The sequence below is a fragment of the Lipophrys pholis genome, assembly GCF_963383615.2.
Source record: "Lipophrys pholis genome assembly, chromosome: 12".
Classification (NCBI taxonomy): Eukaryota; Metazoa; Chordata; class Actinopteri; order Blenniiformes; family Blenniidae; genus Lipophrys; species Lipophrys pholis.
Genome location: NC_137641.1, coordinates 16530489 through 16552199, shown reverse-complemented (window position 1 = coordinate 16552199; position 21711 = coordinate 16530489). Strand labels below are relative to the sequence as shown.

The following is a 21711-nucleotide window of genomic DNA, read 5'->3' as shown; positions in this document are numbered from 1 at the left end:
AAAGAAATATGAAACTTTGAAGAGAAAAGTAGATCAAGGTGGAAAATCTAAAATGACAGAGTGAGACTTCATGCCAGTAGGATACAATGTGTGATGGTGCAGATTCACTGTTTTCCACTGCACGTCGTAGCACCTTTCCTTTTTCTCAGCTACTCGTGTTTACACCTCCAACTTCTTCCTCTGTTCTTGAGTTGATTCTCTCTTGAGTTCGATGTGAGGCCTTCGTTATTATTATTTACTACACTATTAAATAAATGTAAACTTTTTTTTCAATTCAATTGTTTTGTTTAATTGTTTTTTGTTGTTGTTTTTTTTTCCTGGTCTTGTACTTGTGTTCATATCTTGTTAGTTTGAATTTGCAGAGCATGAATGCACAGTGAATGGAAACAGAATTAATTGGACTCACTACAGATTTAGCATTATGTTGTGTGGCCGTTAAAAACAAGTAAACCTTCCGTGAATATCTGCTTTTATTGCTGATACATATTTCTATTTTTGCAGATGAAATATTGATCTTAATAGAATAACCAAACACAGATAGGTCAGTGCCCCAGAGGCTTTGTTACAGAGGTTGAACTGTGTTTGCCATCCGCCTGTGTGACATATCAGAGAAGTTACTCATTGTTGCCTGGAATGAAAACACAGCGCTTTGAAAACAGTGAACCCATTGAGCTCCGTTCCACATCCTGTTTGTGGGCTCTGCGAAGAGGTTCCCATGAAGGAAAGGTCACTGTCCCGTTTGGCCTGGATCCAGAACAATCACACACTCTCTCTAATCCCCGCCAGCTCTAAAACAATTACATGGTGTTGCAGTCCGGGTTCCTGGATTCACGGCACCAAGAATCATGTTACCGTGCAACAGAAACCAGCAGACTGGAAAGACATGGGCAGGAGCGTTTTTTTGGCAGACTGCAGCGAGTAAATGTAATAATGACAGTCATGATGAGGCCCATGATGGGACGGCATATTTCAGAGCAGTTGTCGGGATGAGAAGAGGTCGGCAGCGGGCTGGAGCCGGGCCAGGCTCTCCACCAGAGCCGCACACACACACACACACACACACACACACACACACACACACACACACACACACACACACACACACACACACACACACACACACACACACACACACACACACACACACACACACACACACACACACACACACACCTTTCAGACGACGGCTGGGAAGCATCTTCTTCTTGTCAGATTACAGCAAAGAAACTCTGGGAGCGGACACCAGGAACAGTTTGATTTCACTCGCTTCTGACAAAACATGCAGCACATAGGCACCTGTGGTACTGTACACCTAAAATAAAATGTAATGTGGTTTTAGGGCCTCTGTGGCTTCAGATGGAGCCCTGAACCTGCTCAACATCCTCGAGTTTTCTCGTTTCATTCAGGCATGACCAAGTTTACAAATCAAAAAGATGCTTCATTTAATGGACGCTAAATAGATGATTTGTTTAAAGTAAAAAGCATAATACTTTTAGCTGAAAATGTTCCAACAATTAGATAAAATAACACAATTAGTGGGAAAAACAACATTGATATCATCTGGATTATAGATGCTCTTGAGTTCACAAAGCTGATTAATTAACAACTAACACAGTCCTGTATTATAATGCATATGAATCATTTTGCTTTGATTGAGCTTTACATTATGTAATTAATACTCTAGATTTTTCATACTTGTTTGCAAAATCCACAGTCTCATCTGAAATTAATTTTAAAAAGTAAAAATTTCTTCCTGAGACATGTCTAAATAAAAATCCACCTGTCTTGTTTTGATCTCCACAGTGGACAGAGTGCCTGATTGGTCTAAATAATACCTTAAAAATGACAGAACGTGAAAGGTAGTATTTGAAAGTCCTGCAGGGTGTGGCCTGCAGTGGCACTCGGGGCTCAAACAGAGCCGCCTTTGTTAGCCGGGGACGCCGGAGTCCGTGTGACCAGGGCTGCCACTCCCTCTTAGAGGGGTGAGTGAGAGAGAGAGAGAGGGAGGGAGAGAGAGCCCCTGGGGTGACCGGAGAGAGAGCCAAAGAGATGGGTGGGGTTCAGGAAGGCTGTGGAGGTGGAGGTGGAGCCTCCTCCTCCTCCTCCTCCTCCTCCTCCTCTGAAGTGGCACTTCAGCAGGCGAGGATGATTGATTACACGCGCCGCTCTCTGATTGGAGTTTCCTCATGTCTGTTAACTGCAACAACACAACCACATGGGGAGGATAGGTGGGCGTGTATTGGGGGCGGGGCTTCTGCCTTCATTGTCCCCACTGTGATTTAGTTGTTGGCGCACAGCAGCGATGACACTGTGCAGTTTGTGTGTCTGTGGTTGGGCCTGACAGATCCTGCTATCTCTAAATAACAGCCCCTGGGAATCAATTATTCCTGGTTTGTTTTGCCTCTTGATTTTTTAAAAACTCCCGTCTGTTCAGAAATGTGATGATAACTGCAGCTGAAAGACATTACAAAGCTATGGGTTTCCTGTGTGTGCCTCGTTAAAAAGGCTGAACAGAGTCTGCACTGTGATTCTGGCGTGTTTGGAGTATTTATGTTTATCATCGAGTGCCAGTCCGCGTATTTATGTGACATTTCCCAAAAGCATCTTTCATCCAAAGCCTTTAATCGTGAATCTCGTCCAGCCAAATCGGATACTCTCCCCCCCCTTGAGCGCTACTTTAACAGGCCTCTATAAAAACCCCCCCAAACTAGACCAGAATAGATTCCCACAGATTTACTCAAGCCTTTCTCATTCCAAGTAATTCCGGTTTTTAAAAAGTGTGTTTTTACTGTTTTACAGAGTGACCGTCTCCTCATCAAAGGAGCCAAGATAGTGAACGATGATCAATCCTTCTGCGCTGACATCTACATGGAGGATGGAGTCATCAAGTGAGTTGGTTTTTCTTTTTCTTTAATTCACAATCCATATCAGGTTTTGGTCAAGTTCATACTCCCTGTGTCTGTAATATGACGAAATCATGGTCGGCTTTAACCTTTAGTCCCAGATTATCACTCGTACAACATATTACACATTGCAATCTTCTACAAACACTCCTGTTGCCTTCTCCAGATACACACATGAATCAGCCTGGATACGATTATATCTGCAGTGGTGGTATAGATGATGACAGTGGGAGGTGGAGCAAGTCGCCGTTACGATTTCTTTTTCTGCGCAGGCAAATTGGGGAGAACCTCATCGTGCCCGGTGGGGTGAAAACCATCGACGCCCACGGCCGCATGCTGATGCCGGGCGGCATCGACGTGCACACGCGTTTCCAGATGCCCGACCGAGGCATGATGTCCGCCGACGACTTCTACCAGGGCACCAAGGCGGCGCTGGCCGGAGGCACCACCATGATCAGTAAGTCCCGCAGGCTGGGTTGGGTGCTCCTGGATGTCTGTCTGCAGCTCGCCGTCCGCCCCCCTGCGGCGACTCCTCATTCACTGATTTGCTCTCATTGAAACAATCTTAATGAGAGCAGGACGGCTGCCAGACCTGCTGGTGACCGAGCCAGACATGTGAAACGCTCCATCTGCTTTGAGGACTCGCAGCCACAAGCCGCCAACTGCTGGACATAATGAGACGAGGAGGGAATTCGCGCTTCCCCTTTCGATACTTGGACTTGATTTATCGCTGCTGCTTCACACAGCTTGTTGATGAATTTGAGGCTTTTCGTTCTAATCAGACATCAAAGTTACAATTTAGATCCGCTTCCTCTGCCAGTAGATTAAATGCATTAGACAGGAGGTCACTGGGTCGCACCATCTACTTTGTAGAACAGCACAGTGGTGTAGTGGTTAGCACTGTCGCCTCAAAGTGGGAACATCATAGGTTTGATTCCAGATTAAGTTGGCTAACTTCTTTCAGGATGACTAAACAACTTATTTTAAAATGGATTTAATTGTCAAAAGACATTTTAATGATTTTGTGAGCATGGAGTTCTTTCTAACATAACTGATTCAGCACACCGTTCAACATGCACAAATGTCACAGAAGTGTTACCAATGGCATATTTGTTTTTAAGTCGCCATGGTAACCATTGATAAAAAAGTGTCGTAGAGCATAAAGGAAATCAAAGCAGAGTGAAAAGCTTCATGTGACTGTGGCGCTGACCCTCCCTGTGATGACTCAGCAGTTTCTCCCTGGTAGCAAAGCAAAGTGTGCGCGCGTGCCGGTGTCATCTTGGACTGTAAAAGCTGACCGCTGCAGACACACCCGGGGTCAGAGGACAGGCTGGAAGAAGGACGCTCCATTTCTGCTGCTGCAGGCCTTTAATAATGTGATTCCACTGCAGAGACACATAAACTGTTACATATGAGTAAAAATCATTACGCCAGAAATATACAAAATGAAAAAAAAAGCTGAATCAGTTGTCTGACTTGAGTTGATAAAATGTTTTTTTTTTTCACATTTTTTAAATAAGCTCTTTTTGGTAATTTATATAGATTTACGTATTTTTGTAGCCATTTCAGGTCAACTTGTGGTCATTATTTGTGTCTTTTCTCATTGAAAGAACTTTGTGGTCATTCTATGTCTTGTTGTGACGAGTCATGTCTCTCAGCAGTCACTTTATGTCTCTGTGATTATTCTGTGTCTCTGTGGAGTCATTTATATCTCTTTTGGGCCATACATTCTCTTAGTTGTCATTTCATGTATCTTTGTGGTCAATTTATGACTCATTGCTATAATAACTTACTTGTGTTTATTTTGTTGTTTATGTGGTCATTATGTGTGTTTTTATGTTAATTATGTGTCATTTTCTTGTTTTGAGTCCTTTATAGTCATTTTACTTCTAATTTACGTCAATAGTATATCTTTACGCTTATTTAGTTTGCGTTTGTTAACATTTTGTGTCTCATTATGTTAATTATTTGTCTTCTAGAGCAAATGCATGTCTCTGTTGCTATTTTGTCTTTAATTCTGATTGTTCTGTGTCTATTTGCGGTAATTGATAGACTTTTGTTTCGGGGTTATTTTATGTCTCTGTGAAAATTTTATGGATCTCTGGTAATTTTTGGGGGATCTTTTTGGTATTTTTGTGTCTCCGTGTGTGTGTTTTGACTTTTTATAGTGACTTCATGTTTTTTCATGGTGTTTGTGTGTCCCGTTTTGTGTTTCTATGCATTTTATTGACATTGCTCATACTTTATACCCATTATGAACCACTTTTCATGTTTTTTCAGTCAAACTGTGTGGTCTTTTGTGGCTGTTTTGAGTCTATTTGAGCCCACGGATTGAAACTTTGTGTGGTGGAAACTGTTGCTTTGTATTTTGAGCCTTCGGACATGTGGACACACAGCAGTAGTGTGTCTGGTACTCGTCACAGATCAAATTGCTGCCGAGGTGGGCACTTGAGACGCATTTTTGGTCACATTTGGCAGCCAGGTGTGAATCAACCTTGTCTCAGTTAGATCCAGACACAACATCAGCGGATCTGGCTTACACATAATGTCAGATATTGGAACATTCTAACCGTGTGCGTGTGTCTGTGTGTGTGCTTGCAGTCGACCACGTGGTGGCTGAGCCGGGCGTCAGTCTGCTCTCGGCCTTCGAGCAGTGGCGCGAGTGGGCCGACAGCAAGTCGTGCTGCGACTACTCGCTGCACGTGGACATCACGGAGTGGCACAAGGGGATCCAGGAGGAGATGGAGACGCTCGTCAAGGATCACGGTACGACCGAGAGATCCAAAATCCAACACATGTGAAAAATGAAGAAGAAAAAAAAAAAACATACTTTAATCAGGCATCAAACATTAAATCACAAGTGAAGCACTTAGAATAGCATACTTTTGATATAAAAAGATAGCACCAAAAAATATCGATGTAGAAGTTATAAAGACTCCTCAAGAAAATTTAATATTAATTTTATTAATATTATGAGGAAATTGAGAAAAACATATATACTGGCCACATTTCTAAACACAGTGGGATTTTCTAATTCTCAAATCTTGGCCAGTTTAGTGTTGAAATCATAGTGTCCATCAGACAAGTTGAAACCAGACTAACTCGTTCAGTTTCAGTCTTTTTTTCCCGCTTTTTCAAGTTTTTCTCTCCTGTTCCTCAGGTGTCAACTCTTTCCTGGTCTACCTGGCCTATAAGGATCTTTTCCAGCTTACTGACGCTCAGGTGGGACTTCTTCCGGTTCTACTTCTTCCTCCTTTCCTCTTGTGGTTTGTCTTGTTTTTCCTTCCTTTTCTACGTGTCCTCTTTTGAGTCTTCTTGCTCTACTCTTTTGAGCTTCTGGCTTCGCTTCTTCCCTGTTCCCTTCTTCTTCTGCTCCTCTTTGGTTCTTTTGTTCTGTCTTAATGTCTGTTTTTTCAGCGTCCTGTTTGCTCTTCTTCCACTGTGTCTTGTTTTTTGTTCTTGTTCCATATTGTTCTTCTCTTTGCTCTTTTTTCCTCCTTTTCTGCCTTCTTCTTCTTCTTCTTCTTCTTCTTCTTCTTCTTCTTCTTCTTCTTCTCTAAGAGGTAGTTTCCAAAATGTAATGAAATGTCTTAAAAAATAAAATGGTCCATTAATCAAATGTAGCCATTTAAAAAACACACCAAAAACAGATTCTAACACCAAGAAGCACGTTAGTCTTTGTTTTAATATTATAAAACTCATGTCTTAGTTTACCTTCTCTGGTGTGAGTATCAGCACGGGTCGGTTTTTCCTGGCGAGGCAACGTCTCACAATGATTGTCTGAATGTTTCTGGAAAGCCACAGCTCTCTCTCTCTCTCTCTCTCTCTCTCTCTCTCTCTCTCTCTCTCTCTCTCTCTCTCACTCTCGCACTCTCGCTCTCTCTCACTCATGGTCAAAATGAATGAATCACAGATATTAAAACACATCTGTGATGTTCTTTGCACCTGCGTGAGGACTCCAGCCAGAGTTTATGTCTCCGTCTCTGGGTTCAAACTCCGGCTGCTCTCTGGCTTCGCATGTTTGGCAGTATTGAGTGGACGAGTCGTCCAACACGTCAGCTTTCCTTCGGTCAGCGAACTCATCACCAAGCCTAAACAGTCCGACCGTGGGAGACTCATACTGTGTGAAAACCAGCGTCCATGTTTCTTTTCACCGCTCAGATACTGACAGAATGAAGGTGATGGTCAGTGTCAAAGAGGACAGGAAGGGATTTTCTGGTTGTCAACATCTCAGCGTGCTCTGAGGATATTTGATAATCTATTTTTTAGTACTCATGATGGGAAAAAAAAAAAAGTATAAGTTTGCTCCAGCAGTTTTTGATCGAACAAATGAAATCATGCTTCTTGAGAAGTTTAATAGAACTTTTGGACTTTCCTGCAAAACAAAATCAACTTTGAACATCACTTTGGAGACAGATATGAAATAGATAAATAGACGAAAATAAGTAAGACGTAAATAAAGTAATGTCGGTTGCATCGTTTGAGAAAGTTGCATGAAACCTTTCTAAAATACTGGATTTGAATGCATTTCTGACATAACGCATGACTTGAAGTTTGAAAACACCAGTACTAGGTTTGTCTTTTTCTCTTTAGCCTTGCACAAGACATGAAGAGGACAAGTCTTACCTGTGTCCTCCTCTCTGCTGCAGGTGTACGAAGTGTTCAGCGTGATCCGCGATCTCGGAGCCATCGCCCAGGTCCACGCCGAGAACGGGGACATCGTAGCCGAGGTATGACACCACATCCCGTACTGAGATTCCACTTGCAAGTAGATTTGAACCCGAATCTACTGGATCGGATTGATTATAAGCTTAACGTCGACGCTCATGACTAATAGGTTGAGGAAAAAGACTTATTTTTTTTCCACGGTTGTAATGACATTTTCAGTGCTTGTAAGAGCAGGGTCACGACCCTTTTGCGGCTAACATGCACGCATCGGCACATGACTCAACAAATTTCCATTTTCCACGCTCAGGAGCAGCGTCGGATCCTGGAGCAGGGCATCACCGGGCCTGAGGGACACGTGCTGAGTCGCCCTGAGGAGGTGAGTCAGTCAATTCCACTTCAGGGAGTTTGAGGAAACAGCATTCATGTTGTGCGTTTCTACTCTAGAACCGTCACAGATTAGAGCGTGCTCATGAAACATTGTTCCATATGGTCACGAGATCGAAAGAACCCACCAGAGAAAGACATTTTACATTAAGGCAGCCGATATGAGAAGTACTTCATAATCACTATTTCACCATCCTGAGGCAAAGTTAAACCAGTGATTTCAAACCGCCGAACCACAATCAGGAGTGCTGCCATGGTGAAGCTCATACTGCTCACATGAGTCAGATCTTGATTGCAATCCACGGGCCCATCTTTGGTGATTTCATCGGAAGGTTATGAAGACCCTCTGGTAAAAGCAACAGAAAGATTACGGACCTAAAATATGATTCACTCTTGTTTGGAACATTTTCTCCGTCATTTATCAATAAGAATCTGTTTTAAGTGTTTTACCCTACTTTTCATTGGACGGGGATCAAATTTCAAGGCAATACACTTCCTGCCAGGAGTTACTTGAAGACCTTTATTGTCTACTTGTGTACAGTGTTTAGGAGTAGGTAGTACAAAGTGTATATACAGTCAAACGTAAGAATTTCTGGCAAAACAACAGGGTATCATAAAACATTTTTAAATAAAACAAGCCAATGTAATCAGACAATTACAACAACTGACTCGTCACTGTAAGCTAATTAACGGAGATTCAATAGAAAGCTTTTTTGAAAAAATAAGGAAAAATATAGGATTTTGAGATTCCAATATCATCATTTATATGATTCATTTGGTAATAAACCTGAGACAGACACTGAAGAGGGTCTGATAAATGAGTCAGGGCAGATACAGTATATACAAGTAAAACTCTCTAATCTCTGGATTATACGAGTTTATTTGACGGTTTTCTCAGAAGAGGTGGCTCTTTAAATCTATCTGCTGGATCAGTGTAAGAATTTGGAGCAGCATTCGCGTTGGCATGAATCCTAAGAGCACAGCAGGGAAACTGGCTCGCTCTCATTTCAAAGCTTCTCCGAATGAATCTGTGGTGATTATGAGAACCTGAAGGTCACATGGAAATATTGGATTTGAGGAAACCGTGGGAACTGATAATAAACACAGTTTAGACTCGAATCAGATTCATGAGCTGATCAGGTTTTCTTTTAGCCTTTCGATGTTGATTATTCCAGACAAGTCAAGCTCTGTTTTTTATCTTCCACAAGTTACTATTTCAGTTTCAATTCCTGCTCATTCATTGAGGCTCCGACGTGTTAAATATTTAGCTCATTGTTAGGATGCACATATGACTTATTGTATTGGAGGCGTACTTGAAAGTAGTCATAAGAAATTAGATGGTGTAGTGGTTGGCACAATAATCTCACGGTGAGATAGCTTTGGTACGATCTTTTCTTTTCTTTTTTTTTAATAATGTCTTTTTATTTTAAAATGTAACAAAAAAATTCAAACACACAACCTTTTCACTAATTTCTTAATAACGGCCCCACACCCCTACAGTTGTTGGACCATCTGTAAGCTTATTAAGCACAATTTTTTGCATGTTTTACTTATTTCTGGATAGTCTCATTTCCTCCAATGGTCCTCCAAGACAGAGTGCAAACATTTTAGTTTACTTTTATAGAGACCAGGTCAAAAGAATTCACCTCTATTTCTATTTTCTCTAAGGCCATTGACTCTGTTCTGTAGCGGTCAGCAGTTACCAAGGACACCAGTATATCTGAAACACCCACACATCCCTGTCATGCACACGTCAAGGAGACTGACTGCACTGTAGATTAAACATGACAGACACATCTTCTGATTGACACACGATATGTTTGCAGTCATAACATAGAATAGAGCCGAATGAATCTTTATTCTTCACAGATCAGCAAACAAAACGTACACAGAGATATTTAGATTCATGAGAACCATTAAATACTAAGAACAGTTTATGTCTTGGTTGTCACTGTGCAGAATTAAGAATATTTCTTATGTCTTAAATATGTTTTCAGTTGTCAGAGGGACTCTGTAGCGCCTCCTAGAGTTCAAAGGCTCAAACAGGAGGAGATCTGATATTAGCTCCTCCTGTTTTTTTCTCATAAATAGTTAAATGAAAGTCTTCTGTGATTTGCAAGATATTGTATTTGTAATTGACACAGAGCGTTTAGAAGCAGGATGATACAGTGAAAACATTTTCCACCAAAGCTTTATTGACAATCTAGATAATCTGCTGAAAACCATCAAGTTTCCTGAGATACATGAAGTCTCTGTGAGCATCTCTGAGCTGGGAGTCCAGAAATGAGTCAGAATAAAGTTATCCAGTTTCAACAGGTTGGACATCAAGCGACTTTATGTCCTGTCCAATATATAAGGTCAAGGTTAAGTTGGATGAAGCGGGTAAAGAAGTTGGATCATCGGTAATCTGAAAAGAACAGATGAAGACGACAGAAAGAGGAAAGAGAAAGAGGAAACTCACTGTAGTTTCTACGCCACGTGGATCTCACCCTCCTCTCTGCCCTCCAGGTAGAGGCCGAGGCTGTTAACCGCTCCGTGACTGTGGCCAATCAGACCAACTGCCCCCTCTACATCACCAAGGTGATGAGCAAGAGCGCCGCGGACGTCATCGCTCAGGCCCGGAAGAAAGGTAAGACACAATACAATGGCCCTCTGTTCTCAAACTGATGGAAGCGTCCAGCTGAAAGACAGCAGACGTCGTCTCTGATGTCATGACTGGACTCCTCCTTCAGGCACGGTGGTGTACGGAGAACCCATCACGGCCAGCCTGGGAACGGACGGTTCACACTACTGGAGCAAGAACTGGGCCAAAGCAGCGGCCTACGTCACCTCCCCTCCGCTAAGCCCGGACCCCACCACGCCCGACTATCTCAACTCCCTGCTCTCCTGGTACGAACATCACCTCCATCACTCTTCGTCCGTCGGAGGATTAGAAATGACCCGGTCCTGATTTGGTACCTCTGTGTGTATGTGTGTGTGTGTGTGTGTGTGTGTGTGTGTGTGTGTGTGTGTGTGTGTGTGTGTGTGTGTGTGTGTGTGTGTGTGTGTAGCGGTGACCTGCAGGTGACAGGAAGTGCACACTGTCCCTTTAACACCGCCCAGCGCGCCGTGGGCAAAGATGATTTCACCTTGATCCCCGAAGGCGTCAATGGCACCGAGGAGAGGATGTCCATCATCTGGGACAAATGCGTGGTACGTGTAATTCTGCTTTTCAATATTGCGCTTGTCTTCTACATTTTGTCCCACGGACCACATGTTTGACCCCCCTGCTCTAGAGCATTTGTCAACTATGAACTGAAGCAGCTGAAGCAGATCTCAAGTCACTAGGAAGACTTTACTAAGTGCTTGTACTTTAAAACCCTGGCTGCTGATTTGAAAAAGATATCGTATGACACTGTAATAGTTTCCACATTGTGAAAAATCCCAAAGGTCAGAGGGAAAACAAAGGCTTTGCTGGAAGAAAGAATGTAAAAATGCAAGAGGACTCCGTGGATCATCACCAATGCCATTCTCATGAGTCTGAGCATTTCTGGTGTCAAAACGAGGCAAAAGCTTTTGTATAAACCGAGGCTGGATTCTAGAAACCATCCAAGACAGGTTTAATCTCTTCAAAACGGACACCTAAAGGCTCATCAATCCTTTGGAAAAAACTGAATGAGATAAAATTATGGTGTTTGTTCTTTCAATATGTGATTGGAGTAGACTTCTCACTGATTTACTTAAGATATTTTAATATATTTGCAACCTATTGACGTTAACATTGAAATTTTTGGGCCTCGGAAATTTCTTAAACTGCTTTACTCTTGCATAAAAACTACCAAACATTTGGTTATTTTTTTTATGAATTTAACCCTTTAAACATTAGTTTGATCAGTTAATGTCACTGTTGTTACTTGAATTACTTCCCATAAAAGAAATATTGGGTGGCTTTTTAAAATTGTTAGTTTTTGTGTTGCATCAGATCACAAAAATGTCGATAATGATGCTGGAGGTTTGTGCCAATACACAACCAACAAATACGAGAAAGAAGTTGGGTCAAGTAGTATGGAATGAAAAAAATGGAAACAGGAAAACTCAATCTGACATTCTCACTCTGTGTCTGATTCATTTCAGGTAACAGGAAAAATGGATGAAAACCAGTTTGTCGCTGTGACCAGCACCAACGCTGCCAAGATCTTCAACCTGTACCCCCGCAAGGGTCGCATCGCAGTGGGCTCCGACGCCGACCTGGTCCTGTGGGATCCAGACGTCACCAGCATCATCTCCGCCAAGAGCCACAACTCGGTACTTCACTTACAGAGAATTAACAATACTGACACCTGCCAGGAGGATTCTTTAACCTTTCTGCTCAGAGGAATAGTAGATGAGGAAGCTCATGTCAAATTACAAGGACAAATGCAGGGAAGGTAATCCTCTTGAATGGCGACCAAACAGTGAAAATTCTGCTTGAAATAGGAAAGGAAACCGGGAGAAAAGTGCACAATAGTCCTTTCAAGTCTGTGATGTGATGATTCTAATATTATGTTAAAAACCTGTTTTTACCACCAAAACACTTTATAACAGCATGACTCCGACAGTGTTTCAAGTGAAAAGACATTTTTTGGGGTTTTTTTGTTTCAGTTTTCATGTTTCCACACAAAGTTAAGTTTTCAGTGGTTTCAAACACTGTTGTCATGTGAATGGACACCCAAAAGGCAACTAAAAGTTTATGTTTTCACTTGAGAACATTATGCAATAGGGCCTATGTCCCTCCAAAAAAAGAGGAAAAAAATCCCATATACAGTCTGTCCATCAACGCCGTCCTCCTCCAAATATTCAGTTCCTTATTTTCCCATACGAGTGTATGAGGACACGGGTACTATTAATAAAACAGAGAATATTATGCTATACAGCAGGCCCGATTAACAGACCTTTAGATCTTGTGTTGGATGACGGAGCTAAAGTTTCGTCGGTCCTTTCTTGTGTAATGTTGAACAGGGTGTGGGCCTCACACAGCGTCCAGCGAGTGATGTCACCCCCAAAATCTGCCAAAGAGCTGGAACACATCGGTTCTGATTGTTAGCAGGCCGACACAGTGTGTGTGTGTGTGTGTGTGTGTGTGTGTGTGTGTGTGTGTGTGTGTGTGTGTGTGTGTGTGTGTGTGTGTGTGTGTGTGTGTGTTTGTGTGTGTGTGTGTGTGTGTGTGTGTGTGTGTGTGTGTGTGTGTGTGTGTGTGTGTGTGAAGGACATAGAGACTATTGCTGCTCCGGTTCTTGGAATCAATTTAACTAATCCCATCATGTTCTTTGGTTTCCTTCTTATTCCGCTCGGTCAGAAAATGATTGACCGACGTTCATGGGAGGAATTGCTCATTTGTGTGTGCGTGTGTGTGTGTGTATGTGTGTCATAGGATAGCCCCAGCCTACTGGTGATCTCATTTCAGGGTCTCAGAGTCTGCCAGACCGCCATGAGCTCAGCCTCAGTCTGAACATTTCCAAGCTGGTCACACAGCAACCTCCGTCCACACCCTCGCTGTCCACACACAAACACCACCGCCACCCAAACTACCCCCAAATCCCCGTGCCCGTCCCCCGTTTGAGCTTCTCTCACGTTTTGGCAGATTTCACATGATGGCACCATGTGCGAGTCCATCATCTTCACTCTGGCAGTTTTTCCATAAAAAGGCTCAGTGAGATTGTCGTAAATCTGTGAAACCAAAAGGGCGTTTGCGGCACAGAGCAGGAGGCTACATCACTGAGATAACTGGGGGAATACAGCTGGGGAGCATGAATCACTGTATCTCCGACTTGAAGGTGCTTCTGTTGTGATCTGATGTATGGGCGCTGGTGTCGGGAGGTATGAGTCGCCCTGATAAAGCATCACAGGACCACCGCTGTCAGATGAAAACCGTTTTTTATAAACTAAAAGTACCAACTAAATCTCATCAGACCAACGGATCTTTTATAATATCCTACCGACACCTAATTATGCCCACGTCATGCCATTCATACCTTCAGACTCCACTGTGGACAAAACAAGTCCCACACTTTAAAACACTGAATCATTAGAGATCAATCACAAATAAAAAACAAGCAAATATTTTTTATAACATTCTTGGGTTCAAGGGTGAAACCTTGAATTATTGTATTTTTTTTTGAAAACACATCTCATAATTCTAAACAAACAGAAATAGTTAGACTTTGGATGCACCAAAAACCAACCCTCTTTCCTTCTATGAACATCTTAGCAAGGAAACGACCAGAAAAATCAAAGAGGACATGGGAGGACAAAAAAGGATAAATGACCAAAACCAAGTAAATTAGATGGACAGTTTTATTGCAGCAATGTTGTTCTTATTTGTCTTGTGTAGAGTGTATTGAAATCTCCTGTGCATTACTTCCATCTTCCTTCTAAACCGCTTTAGGTTAAAAGTCCACACACTCACACGCAACTACAGTCAATTCATAGCCGCCAGTTTACCCCAACACATGTTTTCAGACCGTGAGAGGAAACACCCGAAGAAAACGGACACAGGGAGAACATGTCAACTCCTCATAGGATCAACCTCAGGCTCAAAGTGTCATTGATAGGACTTTTTCGATGAATGTGCCTTTGACATCAGTGTTGCTCTGCTCCCCTCAGGCTGTGGAGTACAACATCTTCGAGGGCACGGAGGTTCGCGGGGGGCCTCTGGTGGTCATCAGCCAGGGGAAGATCGTCTTAGAGGAGGGGAACCTCCACGCCACAGAGGGCTCGGGACGCTTCGTGGCCCGCAAACCTTTTTCTGACTACGTCTACAAGAGGATAAAGGCTCGCAGCAGGGTACAGGCTTACCTCTTTTACCTTTTGAAGCTCAGAAGTTAAATGTTTATCAGGCAGAACAGGTCCTTTTTCAAGAATCCATGGTTTCTTCGACTAACTGCTGTGTCTTGCCTTCCCCTTCAACACACACACACACACACACACACACACACACACACACACACACACCCTGCAGCTGGCTGAGCTGAGGGGCGTTCCCAGGGGACTGTACGACGGGCCAGTGTGCGAGGTGTCCGTCACTCCCAAAACCATGACCCCCGCCTCCTCGGCGAAGACCTCACCCGCCAAGCAGCCCAACCAACCCGTCCGCAACCTGCACCAGTCCGGCTTCAGCCTATCCGGTAAGTCGGGTGACCACCAGTCCCACGACCTTAAAGGCGGGAGGAGTGTTTAATGCCGGAATCGTACTAAGTTCTCGTGAACAAAGGTTGACTTTCAGCCGGGTCTGAAGCACCGAAGCCAATCCATCTGAACACGGTCTACACAAAACTAATTCTTTCATGACATGTGAGATCTGTGTCCAGGATACCAAACCAGCTCCCAGGAGCATTCACACCTCTTTCCTTAAACTTGTGATTTGAAGATGGAAAAACCTGCCCGAGGTTCATCAACCCAGAGTTGTTGCTTATCAGAAGCTTTTAGAGTTGAATTAATGCAGAAAGAGACTTGACACATGGAAGTTTCCTGAGTGGGAGGCTGGTTTCCCAGGAGGGCGTCACACACTTCTAAAGCAGGTTTCTGTGAAAGGAGGGGACATAGCATTGGCTTTCAAAGGGCCGTTATTTAAAAGAATGTAAATGTGGAGTTGGGTTAAGAAGATTATTGTGAGACTCAGGACTTTTGGGGATAATTTTACACATTCAGAAACTAATAAAAGACTCGGGAGGAACGTGTTTCATGCCTCCATGCTGTCAGCAACCAGCAACTGAAGGCATTGTCTTTGCATTTTCCCTTTTTTTGCTTCACAGAATATCTGAGGAACACTTTGAATATGTGACATAATCAGTTTCTTGTGACAACAAGCTGGTGCAAACGTCTTGCGGACACCATAAATCAGTCACGTCACGGTCATGTTCAGAGGACACATACAGCACCATATGATCTGGTGTGAGCTAAACCGGTACAGTCGTCGTGTTATAACCTTGAAATACAGATTTTTCTTTGTTTCATGAGATCTGAAGAAGTCTACAATTTTAAAAAAAACAAAAAAAAAACTTGAACAAGCCCAACATTTTTTAAGAAGAATAAGTGCAATCTCAACAGAAATCCATTTTTAATTATGCTACCTGTTGTGAAATACTTGAAATTGGTCTTTTTCAAAGGACATTATTTTTTTCCACGTCATCATTGTAAAAAAAGTATCATTATTAATTTTTGCCAGTCAATGCTTGGAATTTATCAATATAAATGCACCTGCATACAGACATACATACACATGCACTTGCCCACACGAATCCATTTCTACATATATACATACACATAGAACACACATATCTAGTGCAACATGACTGAAGAGGTGTAGGAAGAAGTTTAACTGATTTCCTATCCCAATATTCTCCAATTTTCAGTAATCCCATTATATAATTATCACTAATTATTGAATTACCTGGTTAAATAATGGCTAAAGACATTATGTTTGCAATAAAACAAGTGTAACTTATGTGAGTCTGGTAGATGGAGGGTTGTAACCACGGGGTATTAATGTCGGGGTAGTTGTTATCGTCCTATAATCTCAGTGATCTGTTAACCACCAATGACATGCAGACCCTCACCCGCCTAGTATTTGTTCCCACAGGTGCTCAGGTCGACGACAATATTCCTCGCAGGAACACCCAGCGTATAGTGGCGCCTCCCGGTGGGCGGGCCAACATCACCAGCCTGGGTTAGATTTTCTATCTGCGGCTGCTGAGGAGGAAATGATGAAGATTTGGTCGATGGATGGCCCACAAGGAGCTGAGGAAGTGGGCGAAGACGCCTGGAATTTATATACCGAAAACACCCGACGGAGAGGGGCCATCCGTCAACCTCGGTCTTTCACGTCCTCCTCTGCTGCTTTTTTCACATCCCCACTCCCACACCGTCCTGTCAACTGATCCTAGGGGACACAGTTAGAAACAACAACAAAAAAGAATCCTGCCTCATATGATGAAAAAAAAGAAAAAAAAAGATAACACTTCTTATTTGAGCACTTTTGACGGCATTATTTAGAGTTTTTTTTTTGGGGGGGGGGGATATATATATTCTGTACTTTTCTCCCTGCCATGTGTCTTTCTGATGTTTTGCTTTGCTGTTGTTTTCACTGAGGGCTCAAGAGAGACCAAACTGAAGAATCAAGGTAATGCACAGCCTCCATCGCGTTTCCATTTATTTCGCGGACCAGTTCAAAGTGGTGCATGGGTACAATACCAGTGTTGTTCGATTGATGTATTTCTGATGTCGACTAAGACAGAGTTGACAAGAATCTTATCATTTGCTCATTTTAGTAACTGGTTGATCTGTTCCATTCCAGTGCATTGCCACCCGGTGCACTCCGCTCCAATCACTACGAATCACCATCAGACGGACTTAGTGATCTTTTGGGTCCTCTCACGAGCTGACTCGCTAAGGTACGCACACTGTCAGTCTGCTGCAGAGTCCTGTGGGGCACGAGGAAGCACTGGCAGGTAGTAAACGCAGCCTTTCACGTCGTCTGTAAGTCTTTAGTTGGTGGTGACAGAGGAAAGAGAACGTGTTACTCAGCCTTTCCTTGCCTTACCGTCTCTCGGGGCCGCCCTCCTACAGAAAGGTTGGAAATGTCGGGAAGGTGCCATTCGCTACGCAGCTACACGTCCGGTTTTAGTTGCATTCGGGTAAATCACAAAGCTCCTTTTGTCTTTTCTGTAGAAGCGTCAGATATCCGTCCATCACCGCCCAGTGCATTTACATCCAGAATGTGTCTCCTTCTCCTGATGTGACCGTTTTTTTACTCATCGGAAATCCCCCTTTCCTTTCCACTCTTTATGTGCCTGAACAGACAGAAGTTGTACTGATAGTTTATTTTCTTGCTTTGGGATTCTTTTGTTATTATTGTGTTGTTGTTTTTTTAGGTAAAGTGAAGGATGTATGATAAAAGAAAAAAAAGAAGGAGATGTAAAATAGCCAGGATTAACCGATTCAAAGGTGCCAGATTTTTGCGCTTTCATAGGGTCTTCTCTGCCGACAGAGCCCCCCTTGTAAAGACGAAAAACGCTTGATATCTTGAAATGTTCTAATGTTTTAGGGTTTTAACTTGTTGTCAAACTGCTTTTTAGTGTCATTCTGTAACTAGGTGCCTAAGGGCTGAGCGCTATTGATTTACGCTTGAAAGTAGACATGAGCTAATGTTACTTCTGACTAGTGTGAAGTGTTGATGTGTGAGGGATGGGACACGCACAGCAGGCTCCCCCTGCGGTCGCGGAGCTTTACCGTGGCTCCCGTGCTGTACTGAGCTTTCAAATCTTCTATTTTAGACTTTTCTTTCCCTCACATGATCTGGTGTTTGTTGAGCGAAGCAAATGTTTCCTTGAGTTTCCTCTAGTTGTAAAACGAGGCATTCGTCACCAGTCACCACGTCTTTGCAGCCTTTTTTCTTCCCGATTTATGAAACGCAGCTCACAACATGCTCACCCCGACACTGCGTCGCGTTGCGACTTGGGACCGAGTCCCTGTGATGTCCAGTCTGTCTTCTCACACCAGGAAGCTGATAAAAACTGAAAGAGCCAGACTGGATGCTACAGTGACGTTTATCTCAATTTCATAAAGTGGCATCACTTAATTGTCACATTTTCGACTTTTGAAGTTCATTTTAAGAAGATTTTAAAGAAAATCTTCTGAATTTAGCAAGCAAACTCGCTCTCCCTTTGTTTGCCTATTGTAGTTATACCACACCGTCTACTTTCAGTCCAACGCATGTAGATGTAAGAAGAAACTAAACCAGTCTGCCTCAGTCCAGATGCATTTATCACTCAGTATAATCACCTAAAATTGGAAAATGAATGAATAAAAACAAAACTTAAACTGAGTAAACAACAAGCATGAGTTGAATATTTGCTGGCAGATTGTTAAAGAACTCTACCATGTAATGCCACTTTCCACCACAAGATGGTGTGGTGAGTCACTCTAGTTTGTCCTACCAGAGGAGGGAAAGCTTGTGTTAATATTAAAGGACAGGGTGGTAAACATGATCATTTGAAGCCTTTGCAGCTGACGTAACCCGACAGACTGGACGCTACAGGGGCTCACCGCCACCAGCCGACAAAATTATCGTTATTTCAGTTTTCTTTCGAACTCTAATCTGACTTGTCTTTTGAATAAATGAACACCACCTAAGTGTAGAAAACCGAAGTTTGCACTTGGCTTTATAGTGAGTCCTTTTGCAGCTGGCCCCTTCAAACACTTGTGCGCACGCACACAGACACACAGACAGACAGACACACACACACACAGACAGACAGACACACACACACACACACACACACACACACACACACACACACACACACACACACACACACACACACACACACACACCTCTTTTCTTTTAGTTTGCAGCCTCGGTGTTCCAGGGGCTCGCTCCCCTCTGATATAACTGTAAGCTGCTAACAAAGCTCGTCAGCGTTACAAATGCTTTATGTATCTAAGGAATCCGAGGCTGGGGGTGGAGTGGGGTGGGGTGGGATGTGTGTGTGTGTGTGTGTGTGTGTGTGTGGGGGGGGGGGGGGGGGGGGGGGGGGGGGGGGGTAACAAATGCTGTTCTGACAAGTAAGGAATGGGAAATGGAAACTCGACCCTCACGGCACCGTGCTGCAAGGTGTTATTCGCCTGGAGAGGGATTTTCATTGTTTTACTTTTAGTTTTTTTTCTTGTTATCATCCTGTAGCTTCTCTTACAGACACAACATTGTTTCTGCACTAATGCCCCCGGTGGGAGGGCGGGTGAAGGTGAAATCCACCCACACTGACACAGTTTGGCAGCGAGCCTTCCTTTCACTCCCTTCTCTCCATTCTTTTTCACACATTTTTGAAATTATTCAACATTTTCAGTTGAAGCACCTTGAAGGGAATCAAAAAAAACAAAAAACCTTACACACTCACACACACACACACACACACACACACACACACACACACACACACACACACACACACACACACACACACACACACACACACACACACACACACACACACACACACACAAATTTAACAGCAAACAGCTGTTGCCGGGATGACCGAGCCCCCGGGCCTCCAGATCTGAGGTGGATATTTAGGAAGCAGATGTCCCGGCCGGCACCCTCGCCGTGTCCCATGCCTCCTCAGCTGAGACACAGACACACTGAAACTCTCACGTATACTCCTTTAACGCTCTGTCAGCTTGGATGCTATCGCTATGCCATGTTATGCTAATGATATATGAGTGATATGTATGTACGCAACGTGCTGCGGACTGGGAGGAGCTTTCCCTCCACTCGGAGGTTGCTAATGCTGTTGAATCACCAACCCCCCACCCCCGAGCCCCTCTCTCACCCCCTCTTCTCTCCCCTTCCTTTCCTCTAAGCTCCCCCCTCCTCTCTGAGCCTCACTTCCTCCTCCCTCGTGAAAGTGAAACTGTGTGATGGTATTTCGTCTTGGTGGCTGTGGGGTTTCTGGGATGCTTGCTTACGATGGAAAAAAAAGTGTCAAATCCCACGGATGACGATGTAAAGAAACATAAAAAGGAAAGACACAAAAAGGACTTCAAAGAATTAAAAAAAAAAAGTGGAAAAACTGTTGCGTTTCTTCTTTTGTTTTAAACAACGGAAGCATCAGGTTCATGACCTCCCATATGTGAACCTCTTCAAGGCCAAAGGGCTCATTTTTAGACACAACTATTTGTGAACGGACCTATTCATGTGTTGTTGTTTTTCATCCATTCATACATCTTCTGTAGCAGCGATTTTCCAACCAGGGGCCCCTCACCCCCACAGGGTGGGCGGCAAAGATTCACTGGGGTTCGCAAAGCCCTCCTGAGTTGAAGGACTATAAAATAAGTGGGACATTTAATTCATTTATCTTGTGAATTCAGTCAGTTTAAGCATTTACAATAACGCTTGATTGTGGTGAAAAACTGGTAAAACAAAATTCTGAAGCCTTGTTTACACACTATTTTCAAGTTTTCGTCAGGGAATTGCTGCTGTAGAACATGTGTTTCCAGTGCTATAGAGCTCCGTCCTGCATGGTTTCAGTCTCTCCCTGCAGAAACATGGGCTCCATATTGAACTTTCTCTTGATAAACTAATTAGTGTCTGGATATCTATAACATGCGGGAACAGGGTTAGGACACCACTTCTCGAGACCTTTAAGTCATTGCCCTTATTTTGTTAAAACTACATTTGTAAACCACAAAGCCAACTCCCTGGAGAAACCAAGAGAAGAGGAGCAAGAGCAGCCCAGGGTAATTTCATGAGCCATGGATGGCCAGGGGACAAGAGGACAAGTGTCCAGGCATGAAGACAAAGACCCACACCTGCCAGAGGCCTGCTTGGACCCCCACCCGCACCAGCGAGCCACCTGGAAGCTACGTCCTCCTGAAGGGAAAGTCAAAGTCTTCATTATGACCAAGCCCCCCGCACCCCAGCATGAGGAAAAAAAACACTATGCCCTGGACAATATGTCAAAAAAATGAAATATATTAACACAATCGAGTATCTTAAAATGGCATTTTAATTGAAATGAAACAGTTTGCATATACTTGGATAGAAAAGGCTCATTAGATTGGCTCAGAATCAAGTTCTTGCTATTTTACTTTTAAAAACTCTCAATCAGACACAATAAGGTTGAAGGTCATTTAACAGCATTTAAACAGAAAATCAGCTTATATTTCCCTTTATATATAGTTCAATGTATTTCAAAATGGAAATACATCCGAGTTAGCTTTTCACATTAAATTAGTCGATCCA

General features: G+C 43.2%; 1 protein-coding gene across 3 annotated transcripts in view; it reads left to right on the top strand.

The window, feature by feature from the left end:
• The window catches only part of dpysl2b (dihydropyrimidinase like 2b), a 29331-nt gene extending 10569 nt beyond the window's left edge, over positions 1 to 18762 (top strand). For 2 of the 3 annotated variants that reach the window (XM_080477195.1, XM_080477197.1), the window contains exons 2-14: positions 2800 to 2888; positions 3176 to 3360; positions 5505 to 5669; positions 6064 to 6125; positions 7553 to 7633; positions 7879 to 7947; positions 10464 to 10584; positions 10688 to 10844; positions 11006 to 11147; positions 12069 to 12239; positions 14577 to 14756; positions 14932 to 15097; positions 16552 to 17861. In XM_080477195.1, the coding sequence (XP_080333321.1) occupies positions 2800 to 2888; positions 3176 to 3360; positions 5505 to 5669; positions 6064 to 6125; positions 7553 to 7633; positions 7879 to 7947; positions 10464 to 10584; positions 10688 to 10844; positions 11006 to 11147; positions 12069 to 12239; positions 14577 to 14756; positions 14932 to 15097; positions 16552 to 16643 (1680 nt within the window). In that variant the 3' untranslated portion in view covers positions 16644 to 17861. Of the gene's footprint in view, positions 1 to 2799; positions 2889 to 3175; positions 3361 to 5504; positions 5670 to 6063; positions 6126 to 7552; positions 7634 to 7878; positions 7948 to 10463; positions 10585 to 10687; positions 10845 to 11005; positions 11148 to 12068; positions 12240 to 14576; positions 14757 to 14931; positions 15098 to 16551 lie in introns of all 3 variants that reach the window. The other variant, XM_080477196.1, reaches the window with a different exon arrangement.
• The last annotated feature ends 2949 nt before the right edge of the window (positions 18763 to 21711 follow it).